The sequence below is a fragment of the Moschus berezovskii genome, chromosome 13 (assembly GCF_049115385.1).
Source record: "Moschus berezovskii isolate FMDL1 chromosome 13, NW_MosBer_1.0, whole genome shotgun sequence".
NCBI lineage: Eukaryota > Metazoa > Chordata > Mammalia > Artiodactyla > Moschidae > Moschus > Moschus berezovskii.
This window is the reverse complement of record NC_142472.1, coordinates 60,478,948-60,500,234: the sequence shown is the minus strand read 5'-3', so window position 1 is coordinate 60,500,234 and position 21,287 is coordinate 60,478,948. Positions and strand designations below refer to the sequence as shown.

At 36.5% G+C, this 21,287-nt stretch overlaps 1 protein-coding gene across 2 annotated transcripts in view; it reads right to left on the bottom strand.

The window, feature by feature from the left end:
* Window positions 1-21,287, bottom strand: part of NBEA (neurobeachin) — a 671,823-nt gene that overhangs the window by 586,701 nt on the left and 63,835 nt on the right. For both annotated transcript variants that reach the window (XM_088842722.1, XM_088842723.1), the window contains exon 2: window positions 3,381-3,612. In XM_088842722.1, coding sequence (XP_088698848.1) covers window positions 3,381-3,612 — 232 coding nt within the window. The remainder of the gene's footprint in view (window positions 1-3,380; window positions 3,613-21,287) is intronic.

Genomic DNA, 21,287 nt, shown 5'->3' with positions numbered 1-21,287 from the left:
AGTTCTCTTTGAAAAGTCATAAAAAATAATTTTATAAATTCCCAGAATATACATACATTACACATAAATCTACTATATGCAGGGATAGACAGGCAAAAATATGCAAAGGTACAATGATTTAACATTATAAATCTGTTATTTTCAAATGAAAACTGACGTTTGACCACATTTTGTTTTAGAATTATCCACTCTTAATAAAATATACTCTTGAAATATCCCCTGGCCCATCAGCAACAATTCTGAGTACTCACTCCTTGCCTGGCATCATTCCAAGTGGTTTACAAGCATTAACTTCACAAATCCCTGTAACAAGCTTAAGTATTACCATTAACCTCTTCTAAAAATGAGTAAGTGAGGCACAGGTAACTTAATCCACTAGAAGCACACTCTAGTAAGTGGTACAGTTAAAATTCAAACCTAGGCAATATGTCTTCAGAGCTCTGATTTTTACCCACTAGTCTCTAAAAGGAAGCACCATTTCAACCCCTGACTAGTGATATCCCTTATGACAATGTATTTATGTGCATACAAGACATACCGGCTCACTAGACAATAAGAAAAAAATATACATTTAATCTGTCTCTGATTACTTTCTCATCTCTAGATACTGTGAGTCATAGTACCTCTATGAGTCATTCTTTGCAAGAAATTAAACATTTAAATATACATACCTCAATTTCTTTATAAAGCACTTACTAAGAATTCAGATACTATACAAGTTATAATAAATATACATAAACATTATAAGAAGCTTATCATCAATTAATAGTTTAGGTTAGGATAAACTAATTAGTTATTGATATATACATTATTTAATATCATCACAGATTAACAGCTGAACTTTGAGACTTTAAAAATATTTATTATGTATGTATTTCAAAATAGAAACGTAATATGGTTAAGTCATCAATAAAATGACTTACTCATAACACCACTGTAAGTAAGCAATCTCTATGATAAAACTGTGACTGTGGATATGCCATTTTAAACAGACATATTTTTAATGACAGATCACTCATTATTCAAATTATAAAAATGTCCAAAGCTACTACATATTAGCCAGGTGATCTATTTCTAAGAAAAAATTCTAGATAAAAACCAAGCACCTTAAAACCTCAAGTTACTATTAAGCATTTTAAAGCAACTAGCTGAAATGGCAAAATCTTCATTGAAGATTTCTTTCACGTATGTCTACACATACTACAGTAAAAGAATTGTATTTCCAAACCTTTATCTCATCTCCTATATATGTCACACAAAAAAATCTACTAAATTTGTATTTAATTATATAATTATTAAAATTTCTTATTATACAGATAACATAAACAAGCACCTCAATTTTTAATTTCACTATAACAACTCTTCTTTTTTTTTTTCACAACTCTTTTCTCATACAAGATTTTTAAAGGAGAAAAAATACTATTAAAATATACTATCAATTTACAATAGATGTTTAAATACCTTCTAGTGATACCTTCAACATTATTCAATGAAAAGGATCTCTTTTAATGTAGCATGCTACAAAATACTCAGAATGAAAACTTAGTAGTGTTCTGGTGGTTACTGGGGCTTCATTAGTATGTTATCTAGATTTGAATTTTTCTACTGAAAAGTAAGGTAGAAGAAATTTTTCTAACACTTTTTTAATGTTTAAATAACAAAAAGTGAAAATTTTGTGTTATCCATATTATTAATGAGAATAAGGGACAAGGGAACTAAGAGTCTTTATGTAACAGAAAATGTGAAGATATGAGCTTCTTGGTAATATCAAGCTTACTAGCACCTTACTTCAGTACTCGTGAATTATGTACAGTGTGTTAGTAATTGGGGCTCACTTTCTAAAGTATACTCTATAAAGTGCACTTTATTTACAAAAAAGAAAGAAAAGGGAAAGAATTTTAAGGGTTTAAAGCCAGATATGAGGATTTAAAGATCAAATGATGTTTTATACAACATTTGTACATGTAAGTTTATACAAATAAATTCCTGCTAATGGGCTTCCCTGGTGGCTCAGAGGTTAAAAGCGTCTGCCTCCAATGCAGGAGACCCGGGTTCGATCCCTGGGTCGGGAAGATCCCCTGGAGAAGGAAATGGTAACTCACTCCAGTATTCTTGCCTGGAGAATCCCATAGACGGAGAAGCCTGGTAGGCTACTGTCCACGGGGTCGCAAAGAGTCGGACACGACTGAGTGACTTTACTACTTTACTAATGCTAAAATTTAGAGAAATGGTACCATATCTCCATCAAAAATACCTTTCAATTTTGATTCTAATTTTTCAAGTTAACCATCAGTAACCAAGAAAGAGAATGCTAAATCATTCTAAATAGAGATACATGCCACCTTGAAAGCAATTACAACTGATTTTAATATATTCTATAAGAAAAACAAAATTGTGAAATATTGTTTAAACTTTAAAAAGCATTGATCTTTAGTATTCATTCCTTCTTTCCTGTTTAATATTTTGTTCTACTGATATTAAAACTAACTATGCATAAAAGAAAACATTATAGAGGATGTTTTCTGGTGTTTGAATTATTTTTAAGGATCAGATATGATCAGATATTGTGAGGAATTTTACCAGCACTTTTAGAATTATGAAACCTTTTCAAGTCAGAAGAAAGTTAGGCTAAAGACTCATGGCTTAAGAGAATCAACATCACAAACTCCTTATTTTCTGGGAATAGCTGGTGCTCTGGGACCATCTTTCAAAATATTTTACTTAAGTGCATCTAACCAGAGGGAAATGGATGTGCAGGTGAGTAAAGAACTGGTGATGAAGAATTACACATATCAAAATTATTATTTCAAATAACACATAACAACACAAAATTATTAAACTTTCACCTTGAAATTTCACACAAATTGTATACTCTAATCCACAATGTCTGCATTTAATAAAAGTTCCTCCAAAAAATATCAGAGTAAGACTGACAATTCCAAAAATTACAGCATGCTTGTCCTAAGGCTTTTAGCACTTCCTGTTCCATATATGTCATACTGAAGACGATGGAGTTCAGAGAACTTTTAATAAAGTACCAATTTTATAGAAATGTAATATGTATTATAGTATTTTAATTATGTAAAAGTTTAAGTTCTACATAGAAAGGTACCGCTCCTTTTTCCGATAGATCTCAGGGCACTTACACCACATTACTTAGATTTTCTAAAACCTGGAAAACCAAAATAGTAATTATATCTGTCTAATACAGAAATCATCTTTCATTCTCAGGTTTTCCCTTAATATAAAAGACACATTTCCAATACATCTTGACTTATCTATTTTAAAACAAGGTAGCTTCAAAAAATCTATATTAAACTAGAGAGTAAGAGAAGTATATGAACATTTAAATTATACTTTCCTATCAGATAATCCCATACCTGCTATCATGTCATCTACAGCACTCATTTTCAGCAATACTTGCTCAATGAGCCCAACTTCTGTACTAGTCTGTAAATTCCGAACACTTTTTCGTAGGATGGCTGTAAACATGCTCCATATTTCTGCTTGACATGTGACATCACAGTGTTCCAAAAGCTCTGTCATGCACGTTATGCTCTCAGCATCTTGGATAATAAAGTTCATCTCCAAGTCAAATTCTCCACCAACCAGCTGAAAAGAAACAGAAACAATCACTAATGATAATATGAGAGGTTATATATACAACAAAACAAATATTTAACTAGCAAGAAAATACTGAGTCTAAAAAATTTCAAGTCTTCTAGTTGAAAACTAATTTTAATTTAAAAAATGTCACTATAGATAAGTGAAAGACGCTGTAAGAAATAAAACTATCTAAGAGAATTTTTTTTTATTTCAAATGGGAAAAGGCAATTTCGAATCTAGAAGAATAGAGCAAAGTAGAACAAATGAATAAGAGGTAAGTTCCAGGACAACTTAAAAAGGCACTAACTCTGAAAAGTGATAAATATTAGAAGATGCAGATCACTAAAGATGAATGTAAAGGCATGGAAATTCATTTTCTTTTATATTACTAGACTGACAAAAAATATGTAACAAAAAAATAACTGGATCTAATCTCCATGTAAAGAATATAAAGAAATGAGAAACTATATTAGCAAACTTATACTAAATGTTGAAAGAATTAATGGTAAAACTGTTTAAAAGAGAAATACCTAATATCCAGTGGAACTTAAAAAAAAAACAAACGTAAACTGGGAAAGAAGGCAATGTATTTGACTTGTGACATTATGCCAAGTGAGTCATAAGTACTGCTGCTGCTGCTAAGTCACTTCAGTCGTGTCCGACTCTGTGTGACCCTACAGACGGCAGCCCACCAGCTCCGCCGTCCCTGGGATTCTCCAGGCGAGAACACTGGAGTGGGTTGCCATTTCCTTTTCCAATACATGAAAGCGAAAAATGAAAGTGAAGTCGCTCAGTCGTGTCCAACTCTTCGCGATCTCATGGACCACAGCCCATCAGGCTCCTCTGTCCATGTGATTTTCCAGGCAAGAGTACTGGAGTAGGGTGCCATTGCCTTCTTCACATAAGTACTGCTGTCCCTCCTAAATGCTACTTTAAGTACCGTGACAGACAAATACACATGGAATAAAAGATATGATGATCCTCGTAATTTTATACTGGTCAAATCACACATGAATTAGTTTATTCAGTAATCAGTACCATTTTTTAAGGAAAAACATTAACAACTTGGATATCTTTTTGATCTAGAAAATGGGAAATTTAGGCAGAAGATAATAGGCATATACAAAATATGTGGGAAATCTAGAAGTCATTCAATCCCTTATTCAATAGATATTTTATTTATTAAAGACTAGAACTTCTTGTTCTAAGAAACAGAAATATATCTGTGGACACAAAAAGCCCATGCACTAACAGTGCTAAATTCTAGAAATAAAAATGTATATTTTATTTACATATATTCTATTTTATTCCAAAAAAGGTTGAAGTTGGCTTTCAAATTATATAAAGTAAAAAGGAGACATAAATAGTGAGTAGCTGAGAAAGAGGAAGTAAAGGAATATAAGATTAGGGACTAGAGATTAGACTCAAGAAGTGGAATTAATTCTCCATCCATGAAAGGTGTTCATTAATACAGAATAGATGAGCACATAATATAATATACATAGGAAAATAACTGTAATAATAACAGTACTTAACCTTATTTAACTTATATGAAGAGTACATGATGAGAAATGCTGGACTGGATGAAGCACAAGCTGGAATCAAGATTGCTGGGAGAAATATCAATAACCTCAGATATGCCAATGACATCACCCTTATGCCAGAAAGCAAAGAACTAAAGAGCCTCTTGATGAAAGTGAAAGAGGAGAGTGAAAAAGTTGGCTTAAAGCTCAACATTCAGAAAACTAAGATCATGGCATCCAGTCCCATCACTTCATGGCAAATAGACGGGGAAAGAATGGAAATAGTGACAGATTTATTTTCTTGGGCTCCAAAATCACTGCAGATGGTGACTGCAGCCATGAAATTAAAAGATGCTCTCCTTGGAAGAAAAGCTATGACCAACCTAGACAACATATTAAAAAGCAGACACATTACTTTGCCAACAAACATCCATCTAGTTGTGTATTGTATGGATGGAAGAGTTGGACCATAAAGAAAGCTGAGCACCAAGGAATTTATGCTTTTGAACTGTGGTGTTGGGAAAGACTCTTGAGAGTACCCTGGACTGCGAGGAGATCCAACCAGTCCATCCTAAAGAAAATCAGTCCTGAATAATCACTGAAGCTGAAACTAAAATACTTTGGCCACCTGATGCAACGAACTGACTCCTTAGAAAAGACCCTGATGCTGGGAAAGATTGAAAGCAGGAGGAGAATGGGACGAAAGAGGACGAGATGGTTGGATGGCATCATGGACTCGATGGACATGAGTTTGACTAAGCCCCAGGAGCTGGTGATGGACAGGGAAGCCTGGCATACTGCAGTTCAGGGGGTCGCAAAGAGTCGGACACATCTGAGTGACTGAACTGAACTGAACTTCATATGTCGTTTAGTACTATTCTAAGTGCTTGACAAAGAACCCTATTATTATCTTCATTTTACAGGTAAGGAATCACAGGTACAGAAAGTCCAAGCAACACGAAAAAATTTCACAAAACTAGTAGACAGAGAAACCAGGATCAAAATCCACTAAGTCTTTCTTTGCAAAACTTCATAAAAGCAATAAAATCTCATTTAAGAATATTTTAAATGTCTTCTAAAATTTAAGAGTTTAAAAACAAAGTATTCTCAAATTGTGAAATATTATACTCCGTATATATATTTTCTTTGTAACAGCTCTAAAATTCAATTTTATAAGAGACTATAACCCTTATGCTGATTTCTGACCTTTTACTGAACTAAATATTTTCTCTGGTTAAACCTTGGTTTTACTTCTACATGGCAAACAATTTCAACTCCTCCTACTATTTCTGGTTTATTAACAAAAATAGCTATGAGGAACGTTGAGACTGGCTCTGAATTCAGATTTCCTGTATACTGACTTTTGCTCTACCACTCACTTGCTATGTGACCTTTAATCACACTACATCTCTAAGCCTCAGTCAATTCATCTACAATATGGGAATAAAAGTTCCTAGCTAATAGGCTGTTGTGAATATTAAATAAATAAAGTAGCTGGGTTATAAGCACTTAGTAACAAAGTCAGAAGCATTCAATCAAGGAATTTTTTTTTTAATTTATTTAATTGGAGGCTAATTACTTTACATTATTGCATTGGTTTTGCCATACATTGACATGAATCTGTCCTGGGTGTACATGTGTTCCCCATCTTGAACACCCTCTCCCACATCCCTCCCCATCCCATCCCTCTGGTTCATCCCAATACATCAGCCTGGAGCATCCTGTATCATGCATTGAACCTGGACTGGTGATTCATTTCACATATGATAATATACATGTTTCAATGCCATTCTCCCAAATCATCCCACCCTCGCCCTCTCCCACAGAGTCCAAAAGACTTCTATACACCTGAGTCTCTTTTGCTGTCTCGTATATAGGGTTATTGTTATCTTTCTAAATTCCATATATACTATACTGTATTGGTGTTTTTCTTTCTGGCTTACTACGCTCTGTATAATAGGCTCCAGTTTCATCCACCTCATCAGCACTGATTCAAATACATTCTTTTTAATTACTGAGTAATACTCCATTGTGTATATGTACCACAGCTTACTTATCCATTCGTGTGCAGATGGACATCTAGGTTGCTCCAGGTCCTGGCTATTATAAACAGGGCTGTGATGAACATTGGGGTACATGTGTCTCTTTCAATTCTGGTTTCCTCGGTGTGTATGCTGGGTTGTATGGCAGTTCTATTTCCAGTTTTTTAAGGAATCTCCATACTGTTCTCCACAGTGGTTGTACTAGTTTGCATTCCCTCCAACAGTGTAAGAAGGTTCCCTTTTCTCCACAACCTCTCCAGCATTTATTGCTTGTAGACTTTTGGATAGCAGCCATTCTGACTAGCATGAAATGGTACCTCATTGTGGTTTTGATTTGCATTTCTCTGATTATGAGGGATGCTGAGCATCTTTTCATGTGTTTGTTAGCCATCTGTATGTCTTCTTTGGAGGAATGTCTGTTTAGTTCTTTGGCCCATTTTTTGATTGGGTCATTTAGTTTTCTGGAATTGAGCTGCAGGAGTTCCTTGTATATTTTTGAGATTGTTTGTCAGTTGCTTCATTTGCTACTATTTTCTCCCATTCTGAAGGCTGTCTTTTCGCCTTGCATATAGTTTCCTTTGCTGTGCAAAGCTTTTAATTTTAATTAGGTCCCATTTATTTTTGCTTTTATTTCCAATATTCTGAGAGGAGGGTCATGGAGGATCCTGCTATGATTTATGTCAGAGAGTGTTTTGCCTATGTTCTCCTCTAGGAGTTTTATAGTTTCTGATCTTACATTTAGATCTTTAATCCACTTTGAGTTTATTTTTGGGAATGGTGTTGGGGAGTGTTCTAGTTTCATTCTTTTACAAGTGGTTGACCAGTTTTCCCAGCACCACTTGTTAAAGAGACGGTCTTTCCTCCATTGAATATTCTTTCCTCTCTTGTCAAAGATAAGGTGCCCATAGGTGCGTAGATTTATCTCTGGGCTTTCTATTTTGTTCCATTATTTCTGTCTTTATGCCAGTACCACACTGTCTTGATGACTGTGGCTTTGTAGTAGAGCCTGAAGTCCCGCAGGTTGATTCCCCCCAGTTCCATTCTTCTTTCTCAAGATTGCTTACGCTATTCGAGGTTTTTTTGTATTTCCATACAAATTGTGAAATTATTTGTTCTAGCTCTGTGAAAAATACCATTGGTAGCTTGATAGGGATTGCACTGAACTTATAAATTACTTTGGGTAATACATTCATTTTCACAATATTTATTCTTCCAATCCATGAACACGGTATATTTCTCCATCTATTAGTGTCCTCTCTGATTTCTTTCACCAGTGTTTTATAGTTTTCTATATATAGGTCTTTTGTTTCATTAGATAGATATATTCCTAAGTATTTTATTCTTTTAGTTGCAACGGTGAATGGAATTCTTTCCTTAATTTCTCTATTTTCTCATTATAAGTGTATAGGAATGCAAGGGATTTCTGTGTGTTGATTTTATATCCTACAACTTTACTGTATTCATTGATTAGCTCTAGTAGTTTTCTGGTAGAGTCTTTAGGGTTTTCTGTGTAGAGGATCATGTCATCTGCAAACAGTGAGAGTTTTACTTCTTCTTTTCCAATTTGGATTCCTTTTATGTCTTTTTCTGCTCTGACTACTGTGGCCAAAACTTCCAAAACTATGTTGAATAGTAGTGGTGAGAGTGGGCACACTTGTCTTGTTCCGGACTTTAGGGGAAACGCTTTCAGTTTTTCACCATTGAGGATAATGTTTGCTGTGGGTTTGTCATATATAGCTTTTATAATGTTGAGGAATGTTCCTTCTATTCCTGCCTTCTGGAGGGTTTTTATCATAAATGGACGTTGAATTTTGTCAAAGGATTTCTCTGCATCTATTGAGATAAACATATGATTTTTATTTTTCATTTTGTTAATGTGGTGTATTACATTGATTTTCGGATATTGAAGAATCCTTGCATCCCTGGGATAAAGTCCACTTAGTCAATGGCAAGCCACTCCAGTACTCTTGCCTAGAAAATCCCATGGATGGAGGAGCCTGGTAGGCTGCAGTCCGTGGGGTCGCTAAGGGTCGGACTCGACTGAGCGACTTCACTTTCACTTTTCACACATTGGAGAAGGAAATGGCAACCCACTCCAGTGTTCTTGCCTGGAGAATCCCAGGGACGGGGGAGCCTGGTGGGCTTCCGTCTGTGGGGTCACACAGAGTCGGACACGACTGAAGTGACTTAGCAGCAGCAGCAGGTCATGGTGTATGATCTTTTTAATGTGTTGTTGGATTCTGATTGCTAGAATTTTGTTAAGGATTTTTGCATCAGTGATATTGGCCTGTAGTTCTGTTTTTTTGTGGCATCTCTGTCAGGTTTTGGTATTAGGGTGATGGTGGCCTCATAGAATGAGTTTGGAAGTTTACCTTCCTCTGCAATTTTCTGGAAGATTTTCAGTAGGATAGGTGTTAGCTCTTCTCTAAATTTTTGGTGGAATTCAGCTGTGAAGCCGTCTGGACCCGGGCTTCTGTTTGCTAGAAGATTTCTGATTACAGTTTCAATTTCTGTGCTTGTGCTGGGTCTATTAAGATTTTCTATTTCTTCCTGGTTTAGTTTTGGAATCAAGGAGTTAAAATTAGATACTACTGCTCTCGAACCCCAACTTTGAGGTAAAAAAGTAGTCATCTGATCACACACATCTAAAGTACAATGAAACAGCCAGTGTAACCTTTATGTTTCTGGTAAATGATAAATTATTATGGACTGTGTACTCCCTTAGATATTACTTGTCAATCTAGCAAAACCAATTCAAGCAACACTTTAACTATGCCATCTTCAAACCAAGAACTGCAAACTTATTCATACTGATATATCCAACTGACTTGGGTCACTACTGTCAACGTGTAGGCCTATGATTAGTAACTCAGAAGAGTTTCTCTAGAAGCAAACCATATAGAGAAATAAAGTAGGTTGAAAAAGAATAACATGGACAACTTACTGACTCAACTAAAAAAAGCAATTTCCAAAGTTTAATTCTGTGAGCCTCAGAATAAATCTATGTAAGAATTAGTATACACTAAAATGGAAAAACACTGACAAATTCTTCAGACTGATCTCCCTTCAGTTCACTTCAGTTCAGTTCAGTTCAGTTGCTCAGTCGTGTCCGACTTTTTGCAACCCCATGAATCACAGCACGCCAGGCCTCCCTGTCCATCACCAACTCCTGGAGTTCACTCAAACTCATGTTCATGGAGTCGGTGATGCCATCCAGCCATCTCATTCTCCGTCGTCCCCGTCTCCTCCCACCCCCAATCCCTCCCAGCATCAGACTCTTTTCCAGTGAGTCAACGCTTCGCATGAGGTGGTCAAAGTATTGGAGTTTCAGCTTTAGCATGAGTCCTTCCAATGAACATCCAGGATTGATCTCCTTTGGAATGGACTGGTTGGATCTCCTTGCAGTCCAAGGGACCCTCAAGAGTCTTCTCCAGCACCACAGTTCAAAAGCATCAATTCTTCGTCGATCAGCTTTCTTCACAGTCCAACTCTCACATCCATACATGACCATGGGAAAAACCATAGCCTTTAGTTGTAAATGTTTAAATAGAATAGTATAATCAAGAAACATTACCAAATGTGTAAGTAGCAGAAATGGGCTCAGTGGTAACAAAAACACTCTATTTTTAAAGGAATTAACAATTGTAATGTTTAATTCTAACAATCAGGCTATTATATAAAGCCTAAGGTTCCATCTTTCACAGTTAAAAAAAAATGCCCCTTTCTATACATCATTTAATTACAAAAACAACACAGTTACAACTCCTTGATTTCACTGCCAGAAACTGTAACAATATTATTATATATGTTATAACAGAATGGACCTATGTTTTCAGATGTTCTTTTTTTTTTAATTTTTATTGGAGGCTAATTATTTTACAATATTGGTTGGTTTTGCCATATATTGTCATGAATCTGCCCCGGGTGTACATGAGTTTCCCCTCCTGAACCTCCCTCCCACCTCCCTCCTCCCTTTATCCTCCCTCTGGGTCATCCCCGCACACCAGCCCCCAGCATCCTGTAACATGCATCAACCCTGAACTGGCGATTCGTTTCACATATGATAATATACACGTTTCAATGCCATTCTCCCAAATCATCCCACCCTCACCCTCTCCCACAGAGTCCCAAAGACTGTTCTATACATTTGTGTCTCTATTGCTGTCTCGTATACAGGGTTATCATTTGCATCTTTCTAAATTCCATATATATGCGTTAGTATACTGTATTGGTGTTTTTCTTTCTGGCTTACTTCACTCTGTATAATAGGCTCCAGTTTCATCCACCTCATCAGAACTGATTCAAATGCATTCTTTTTAATGGCTGAGTAATACTCCATTCTAACCCTATTAATTTTTAACACATTAGTATTAAGGAGGCTAACTGCTTATAGAACTATCATTCCATGATTAGGGAGATATTTACTCTTCACTTGTAATGAATAGTTCAGTACTTATCAAGGAAAGCAGACATAAAAAACTAGAAACAATCAGTTTTCATTATTTAAACAATTCTTTGACAACACTATGAGGAAAAGGCATAACTGCCTTCAGAGAAAGAAACTGAAGATAAATGAGGGTAAGCAATATAACCAAAGTCACACATGACTTAAGTGGCAGATCCAAACTTCTAATCTAGACTAAAAAATGTAATGAAATGTCTTGCTATGAAGTCAAGGGTGTAAACTTAAAAAATCGAGCTGAGACATGTCATAGTAGCTCTGTGAAAAAAATCAGTGCCTTAAGAACAGTGTATGCGTAAAATGAGGAAAGACAAAATGATTTCTGTGGGTAAGAAATGAAACATTCAGAGACAGCAAATCACAGTAAAGAAAACTAAAGGGTCAATTACACGAAAACTGGGAATAAAAAAGTAAATAAAAAAAAAATAATATAAACAAAAATAATCTTTTTTAATTAACTAAATTGTATTTACACAAAAGCATAAAAATTATTGTATAAAAATTTAGAATATAAAATCCTGGTCTGGAAATGTACTATCGTCTGAAAGTTCTATGGTTTATAATTACTAGCAATTCAAGATCGTTTTTTTATTTTTTAAGTATCGAGTTTAAATATCTTTATTTTGAAATCTTAGATTATTAGTTAGGATCATAAAGAATAATTCAGTTAACATTAATTAGATCAAATTGGATAACCATTAACCTGCTGGATTTCTTTGAAACTCTGTGTATAAATTCAAAGTTAGATAACATTGCTTCAGTTCAGTCGCTCAGTCATGTCCAACTCTTTGCGACCCCATGAACCGCAGCATGCCAGGCCTCCCTGTCCATCACCAACTCCTGGAGTCTACCCAAACTCATGTCCATTGAGTCAGTGATGCCATCCAATCATCTCATCCTCTGTCGTTCCCTTCTCCTCCTGCCCTTAATCTTTTCAAATAAGTCAACTCTTCACATCAGGAGGCCAAGTACTGGAGTTTCAGCTTCAACATCAGTCCTTCCAATGAGCATCCAGGACTGATCTTTAAGATGGACTGGCTGGATCTCCTTGCAGTCCAAGGGACTCTCGAGAGTCTTCTCCAATACCATAGCTCAAAAGCATCAATTCTTCGGCACTCAGCTTTCTTTATAGTCCAACTCTCACATCCACACATGACCACTGGAAAAACCATAGCCTTGACTAGACGGACCTTTGTTGGCAAAGTAATGTCTCTGCTTTTTAATATGCTGTCTAGGTTGGTCATAACTCTCCAAGGAGTAAGCGTCTTTTAATTTCATGGCTGCAATCAGTATCCACAGTGATTTGGAAGCCCAAAAAAATAAAGTCTGACACTGTTTCCACTGTTTTTCCATCTATTTCCCATGAAGTGATGGGACCAGATGCCATGATCTTACTTTTCTGAATGTTGAACGTTAAGCCAACTTTTTCACTCTCCTCTTTAACTTTCATCAAGAGGCTCTTTAGTTCTTCTTCACTTTCTGCCATAAGGGTGGTGTCATCTGCATATCTGAGGTTATTGATATTTCTCCTGGCAATCTTGATTCCAGCTTGTGCTTCTTCCAGCCTAGCATTCCTCATGATGTTCTCTGCATATAAGTTAAAAAAGCAGGGTGACAATATACAACCTTGATGTACTCCTTTTCCTATTTGGAACCAGTCTGTTGTTCCATGTCCAGTTCTAACTGTTGCTTCCTGACCTGCATACAGGTTTCTCAAGAGGCAGGTCAGGTGGTCTGGGATTCCCATCTCTTTCAGAACGTTCCACAGTTGATTGTGACCCACACAATCAAAGGCTTTGGCATAGTCAATGAAGCAGAAATAGATGTTTTTCTGGAACTCACTTGCTTTTTCGATGATCCAGAGGATGTTGGCAATTTGATTTCTGGTGCCTCTGCCTTTTCTAAAACCAGCTTGAACATCTGGAAGTTCACGGTTCACATATTGCTGAAGCCTGGCTTGGAGAATGTTGAGCATTACTCTACCAGCATGTGAGATGAGTGCAATTGTGCAGTAGTTTGAGCATTATTTGGAATTGCCTTTCTTTGGGATTGGAATGAAAACTGACCTTTTCCAGTCCTGTTGTGTATAAAGCCCCAATTCAGCATCCTACATTCAGCTTCCTCTACTTTCCAGTCCCTGCTGCTGCTAAGTCACTTCAGTCGTGTCTGACTCTGTGCGACCCCATACACAGCAGCCCACTAGGCTCCCCTGTCCCTGAGATTCTCAAGGCAAGAACACTGGAGTGGGTTGCCATTTCTTTCTCCAATGCGTGAAAGTGAAGTTGCTCAGTCGTGTCCTACTCCTAGCGATCCCATGGACTGCAGCCTACCAGGTTCCTTCGTCCATGGAATTTTCCAGACAAGAGTACTGGAGTGGTGTCCCTAGCTACTATCATAAAGAACATTTCTGAAATGCCATCTCATTTCATCTAAAACTCTTTTTTAAAAAAATATTTATTTGGCTTGTATTCTTAGTTCTTAGTTGCAGGGAATGGGTGTTCCATTTGTGGCAGGCAGGCTTAGCTGTCCCACTGCATGTGGGATCTTAGTTCCCCAATCAGGGATTGAAAGAAACCATGTCCCCTGCATTACAAGGCAGATTCTTAAACACTGGACCACCAGGGAAGTCCTTTAAAACTCTTTATAATGTTATTCCCTATGCATGAGATAGGGCTCTCTTCCATCTTCTAATTTTAACTTCCATTAAGCCTCCAAATGACTAACCTAGACATCATATTAAAAAGCAGAGACATTACTGTGCCAACAAAGGTCTGTCTAGTCAAAGCTATGGTTTTTCCAGTACTCATGTGTGTTGGAGTCAATCCTAAAGGAAATCAGTCCTGAATATTCATTGGAAAGACTGATGCTGAAGCTGAAACTCCAATACTTTGGCCACCTGATGTGAAAAACTGACTCCTTAGAAAAGACCCTGATTCTGGGAAAGACTGAAGGCAGGAGGAGAAGGCGATGAAAGAGGATGAGACAGATGGTTGGATGGCATCACCGACTCAATGGACATGAGCATGAGTAAGCTCCAGGAGTTGGTGATAGACAGGGAAGCCTGGTGTGCTGTAGTCAATGGAGTGGCAAAGAGTCGGACACGACTGAGCGACTGAACTGAAGCCTCCAAATATCAGTTTAAATACCACTTAATCCAGAAAGTCCTCCTACTAACCACAAACAAAGCCTTTCCCTGAACTCTCATTACAACCTATCCACATCACCACAATCATTTCAGTATATCCCAGATGTTTACAAATTTCTTTCTAACCCTCACTTTACAGTAAGCTTTGTAAGGATAAGGACTATTTCTTATCTATCAACCTTATTTGGATTACTGGCACACTGATAAACCTACGCAAATTATTCAATATTTAACATGGAATGAAAAGATGGCTGGATGAGAGGAAGAAGAAAGGAAGTAGGCTGGCAGGAGGAATTCACAAATTCATGGTCCATCATCAGGTTGTAAGCCAGACTTTCTACTACCATAATCTACTTTTCTCTTTCAGCAATGAATTGCTCTTAATGCCATATAACTTTTAACGTTCCAGAGATGATCATATCCCTTGGTTGCCTTTTTCTTCTTTTATCACTTAGAAAATATGTAAGGTTTCACAGATAAAATTCAGGAGACATTATTGTCTAAGCAAGAGGCTAAATATTCTACACACAATTTTTAGTTATTAAAATCAGGCTTAAATATATTTTCACTTTCAGATTCTATTTTCAAGTGAAATCAGTTAGAACATCTTCCTTTGAAAAAGAATTTTGGAAATGATGTCACCAAAAAACAGCAGAGTGGGCAGTTATGTCCTCCTAAAAAAAAGAAGAGAGAGAGAAAGAAACAAACATGCAAATGATCTGGAAAAACTGGCACACTGACTTCTGAAAATTTCTGAAATAAAGTAAAAAATGTACAACAACCAAACGAAGACTTGCTTAAAAAGAAGTTATTGTTTTGTGGTGAAAAGCACTATCCCACTTTCAATTCTCCACAGCCTTCAACAATCACGAGAACTCCAGCCTGCATCATGGTGAGGGTTGCTAGTTCCAAAGGAAGTACTAAGGACCTTATTCTCAAAGAACTGTGAGTCTAACCCTGACTGGCAGCTCCCTCAAGGACAGACCCGAAGAATTCTCTTTGCTTTACCCACCTCATAACGTCCAAGAGCTAGGACACTTTTGCTAAAAGCATTTAAAGTCACACATATTACCTGCAGCAGTCTGGAGCAAGACAACACTTGACACAAGCAATAGACAGATCTAGAAGCCTGGGAAGAAAGATATGGGGAAAGAAGGCAATTGTGGGTATACAGTATATACTGGGTAATCCAGAAAGCCACATGTATGCCCAGAGCAGGTCACACATTCAGAAAAGGCTTACAAAGTCTTTAAGATTTCATTTGTAGCTGACCTTTAGGTTCTACACTAGTAGAAATAAAAGCTATGGCAGAGATGTAAACAGCCTAAGTATTGAAAAAATCTCCAGCACAGAGCAAAATATAAGGAAGATAATTATCTTTTTCTTAATAGCACTAACAACCCACAATATTAACTACAAACACTAGAGAGTAAGGAAAAGAATCCAATTTTCAGTTTCCACTTAATATTCAAAACATCCAATTTTCCAAAACAAATTGAGACACACAAAGTGACAGGAAAGAATGGCCTATCAAAAGAAAAAAAAATAATTTTCTCTTTGAAATCTGATAACTACTTTTATCTTATCTCCATCCTCTATTCTGTCTTTCAGTTTACGTTTTGTTTTCTATTAGTATACAGATGTCTTCTACTCTTAGCCAATAAAATTACTTTTAGAAATTATAAAGCTCTTGAATTAATGTTTTCTAAAGAAATGATCTTCAGTATAAAGCTATGCTCAGTCGCTTCAATCATGTTTGACTCTTTGTGATCCCATGGTCTACAGCCCACCAGGCTCCTTCTGTCCATAAAATTTCCCAGTCAAGAACACTAGAGTGGGCTGCCATTTACTCCTGCAAGGAATCTTTCCAACCCATGGATTGAAGCTGCATCTCCTGCATTGGCAGGTGAATTACTTACCACTGAGCTACCTGGGAAGCCCCATAATATTACAAAGAAACAAAAAAGTGAAAAACAAGATAATGAAGAATTAATGGTGGACAAAACATTCACCATTTTGTGAATATGTTATGTCTTGAGTAATTAAAGCATATAGCCTCCTTTATTCTCATAACTCTAAGATGAGAAACTTAAGGAAACTGAGGTGAGCATAAGTTAAGTAAGCTTCCCAAGGTCCCTAAGTCAGTGGCAGCATCAGAATTCTCTTTTCAATATCATAAAGAATTAAGAAGTATATCATTACCAGACAGATCATCACAAGACATAAATATGTATTTCCACCAGTCATCTACCCTTCCAGATATGGTGCTACACATTAACATGTATAATAAATGACTTTTAGGAAAATGTTCAGTAAATAACAGAAAAACACTTTATAATTTGGACATGAACAAAATAAAAATTAATGATCCTATACCCAACAAACCAAGGCATGAAAAATAGAAAAAAAAAAAGTTTTTTTTTTCCCCGTTTCTTTCCCACCAGGCCTCTCTACAAGTAATTTATACTGACGATCTTTCTGTGGTATAGAAATAACTATACCCAAGAGTACAACAATTGCTGCTACAAATACCATACATAAAAACTCTAGGGAAGGGAGGAAAAAACAAAGGGAATGACTATCACACAGTAAGTGCCTTCTGGAAAGCATATATTAAACAACACACACTTTATTAAAAGCAGTACAACCATTTTTTTATAATTGTTTTATAAGACTACACAAGCGAATATGATAAATACATTGAGCTAGTAGGAGCCACTTGATGTTTGAAGGAAAACTAAATCTGTTAACTGCCAAACTACAATATGCTTTTAAATTCTAATTCTCAGCCAAACACTGAAAACACTAATGTATTTCATAAATAAAATACAAAGTCAAGACTTCTGCAGACAAATAAAAGCTGAGAGATTCTGTTGCCCACAGACTTTTAATATAAAAAAATATTAAGGTAAGTTCTTTCAACAGAAGGAAAACAATACCAGATGGAAATTTGAAATGTCACAAAAAAACGAATTGTTAAGATTATTGTTAAATATAAAAGACTTTCTTTTTTCTCATTTTGAAAACTCTTTAAAAGAAAACTATCTAAAGCAAAAAATAATAATGCATTAAGGGATTTATAACCCATGAAAGTAAAACCAATGACAGAAAGATTACAAATGACAAGAAAGGAGAAAAAGTACACTTTTAAAAGATATTCATACCCTATACTTGAAGTAGTATATTATTTGAAGGTACAGAATGATAGTTAAGAATGCATTTTGTAAACTCTAGAGAAAACACTAAATGTGAAATGAAAACAAATATCAGAACCTTAACAGCCACCCACTTAAAGAAGACATGGATTTTTTTCCCCCAATAAATACTACAGTAATACAAGATTCTCTCAGTTGATTGAATCCTTGAAAGCAGGCGCCCTGGATACAGAGGGCCAACTATGTGATTTGAGCATCCTCAAATTTTGGTATCCAGAATCAATCCCTCATTATCAATCAACTTAATTTAATTGTTGGGCTTCCCTGTTGGTTCAGATGGCAAAGAGTTCACCTTCCATGTGGGAGACCTGGGTTCAATCCCTGGGTTGGGAAGATCCCCTGGAGGAGAGCATGGCAACCCACTCCAGTATTCTTGCCTGGAGAATTCCATGGACAGAGAAGCATGGTGGGCTATAGTCCATGGGGTCTCAAAGAGTCAGACACAACTGAGCGACTAAGCACAATCTAATTGTTACAGAGGCAAATAAATCACTCTATCAAGCAACACATTTCAAACACATATCAAATACTCACCAGAATGAGAATATCCTGGGCTACAAATGACTTCTCAACAAAGTTTAAAATTTAGAACACAGTGGAATTAAACTAAAAAAATCAATAAAAATACATAACAGGAAAAAATTAACAAAATATCTGAAACGTTATTCTACGTACACTGTGGGTCAAAGAAGGAGTCACAAGGAAAATTACTTTTTATCTCTATAATAGGAAAACATAACATATCAAAATTTATGGGATACAGTAAAAGAGTCCTTTAATGAAATATATAGCATTAAATGCTTATGTTACTAAGGGGGAAGGGGAAATTGTATTTGAACCCAAGTCTGTGTGTGCAATAATGTCTGACTCCTTGCAACCCCATGGACTATAGCTCACCAAGCTCCTATATCCATGGAGTTCCCCAGGCAAGAACACTGGAGTGTGCTGCTATGCCCTCCTCCAGGTGATCTTCCCAAACCAGGGATCAAACCCAGGTCACCCACATTGCAGGCAGATTCTTTACTGTTGGTGTGAAATTTCAAATGAATCACTTCTGCTTCTACATTAAGAAATTAGGAAAACACAATTGAAAAAGACACATCCACCCCCAATGTTCACGGCAGCACTATTTACAATAACTAGAACCCTGGTGGCTCAGAGGTTAACGCGTCTGCCTCCAATGCGGGAGACCTGGGTTCGATCCCTGGGTCGGGAAGATCCCCTGGAGAAGGAAATGGTAACTCACTCCAGTATTCTTGCCTGGAGAATCCCATGGATGGAGAAGCCTGGTAGGCTACAGTCCACGGGGTCGCAAAGAGTCGGACATGACTAAGCGACTGAACAGAACAGAACAGAACATGAAAGTAACCTAGATGTCCATCAAGAGATGACTGGATAAAGAAGCTGTGGTATATATATAAAATGGACTACTCAGTCATAAAAAGGAACGCATCTGAGTCAATTCTAATGAGGTGGACAAACCTAGAGCCTATTATACAGAGTGAAGTAAGTCAGAATGAGAAATATAAATATTGTATATGGACACATATATATGAAATCTAAAAAGATGGTACTGATGAATTTAATTTCAGGGCAGCAATGGAAAAACAGACATAGAGAAAAGACCTATGGAAATGGGGGTAGGGGAGGAGGGAGAGGGTGAGGTGTATGGAGAGAGTAACACGGAAATTTACATTTCACAGACGAATTATATCAATTACTTAGAATGACCATCATTTCTGAACAATAGTTTCCTCAAATTTTAAAAAGAAGGAACAATTCCAAACTCACTTTGTGGGCCAACAATATCATGATAATAAAAACAGAAAATCATGTCAGGAAGAACAACAAAAAACTATAGCAAAATAACCCTTATAAACATAGACACACACACAAAAATCTTAACAAAACACAGCAAGTCAAATCCATGTCCTCGTACATTTTATCCCAGGAAAGGAAGTAGGTTTCACTAATGAAAAAATAAAACACTGTAAATTCAATAGATTCACAGATAAATAACAAAAGTCCTATTATCATTATAGGAAAATCATTTGACAATATCCAAAACTTCATTAAAAAAAACTTTTAGCAATAGGAGTATAAAGGAACTTAAACTGATAAAAGGCATCTATGACACATCTACACTAAACATCATACTTAATGGTGAATGAATATCCACTTTTTAAGAATAAGGCAAGATTTCCTCTCCAAACACTTCTATTCAGCATTATACTGGATGCCCAAGCCAATGAAAAATGATAAGAAAAATACATACATCAAAGGCATATAAATTGTAAAAGAAAAAATACATATACAAATCTTGTACTGGTCTCCATGGAAAATCCTAAGGAATCTATTCTAAAACTTTCAAATTAATAAAAATTTTACTAAATTCTCAAGATGTAAAATCAATATACAAAAATTTTTTACATTTTTTTATATGGGCAGAGAACAATTAGAACAATAATTTAAATTTGAAAGGAACACCACTTGAAAAAGCATAAAGCAGGGGCTTCCCTTGTGGTCCAGTGGTTAAGAGTATGCCGTGCAATGCAAGGGACACTGGTTCAATCTCTGGGCTAGGAGGATACTACATGCTTTGGAGAAACTAACTTTAAGCAACACAAAGACTGAAGCCTGCGCACCAATGGTCTGTGCTCCACAAGAGAAGCCACAGCAATGAGAAGAACAAGCATCACAAATAGAGAGTAGCTCCTGCTTGCCTCAGATAGAGAAATGAAGACCCAGAGCGGCTGAAAACATATAATTAAGTTCAGTTCAGTTCAGTTCAATCGCTCAGTCATGTCCAACTCTTTGAGATCACATGGACTGCAGAAAGCCAGGTTTCCCTGTCCATCACCAACTCCCAGAGCTTACTCGAAACTCATGTCGATCTAGTTCAGTGATGCCATCCAACCATCTCAAGCTTTCTCCTCCCGCCTTCAATATTTCCCAGCATCAGGGTCCTTACTAAGGAGTCAGTTCTTTGCATCAGGTGGTCAAAGTACTGAAGTTTCAGCCTCAGCATCAGTCATTCCAATGAATATTCAGGACTGATTACAATGGACTGCTTGGATCTCCTTGCAGTCCAAGGGACTCTTAAGAGTCTTCTTCAACACCAAAATGCAAAGCATCAGTTCTTAAGCACTCAGCTTTCTTTAAAGTCCAACACTCTCATCCATACATGACTACGGGAAAAACCATAGCCTTGACTAGACAGACCTTTGTTGGCAAAGTAATGTCTCTTCTTTTTAATATGCTGTCTAGGTTAGTCATAACTTTTCTTCCGAGGAG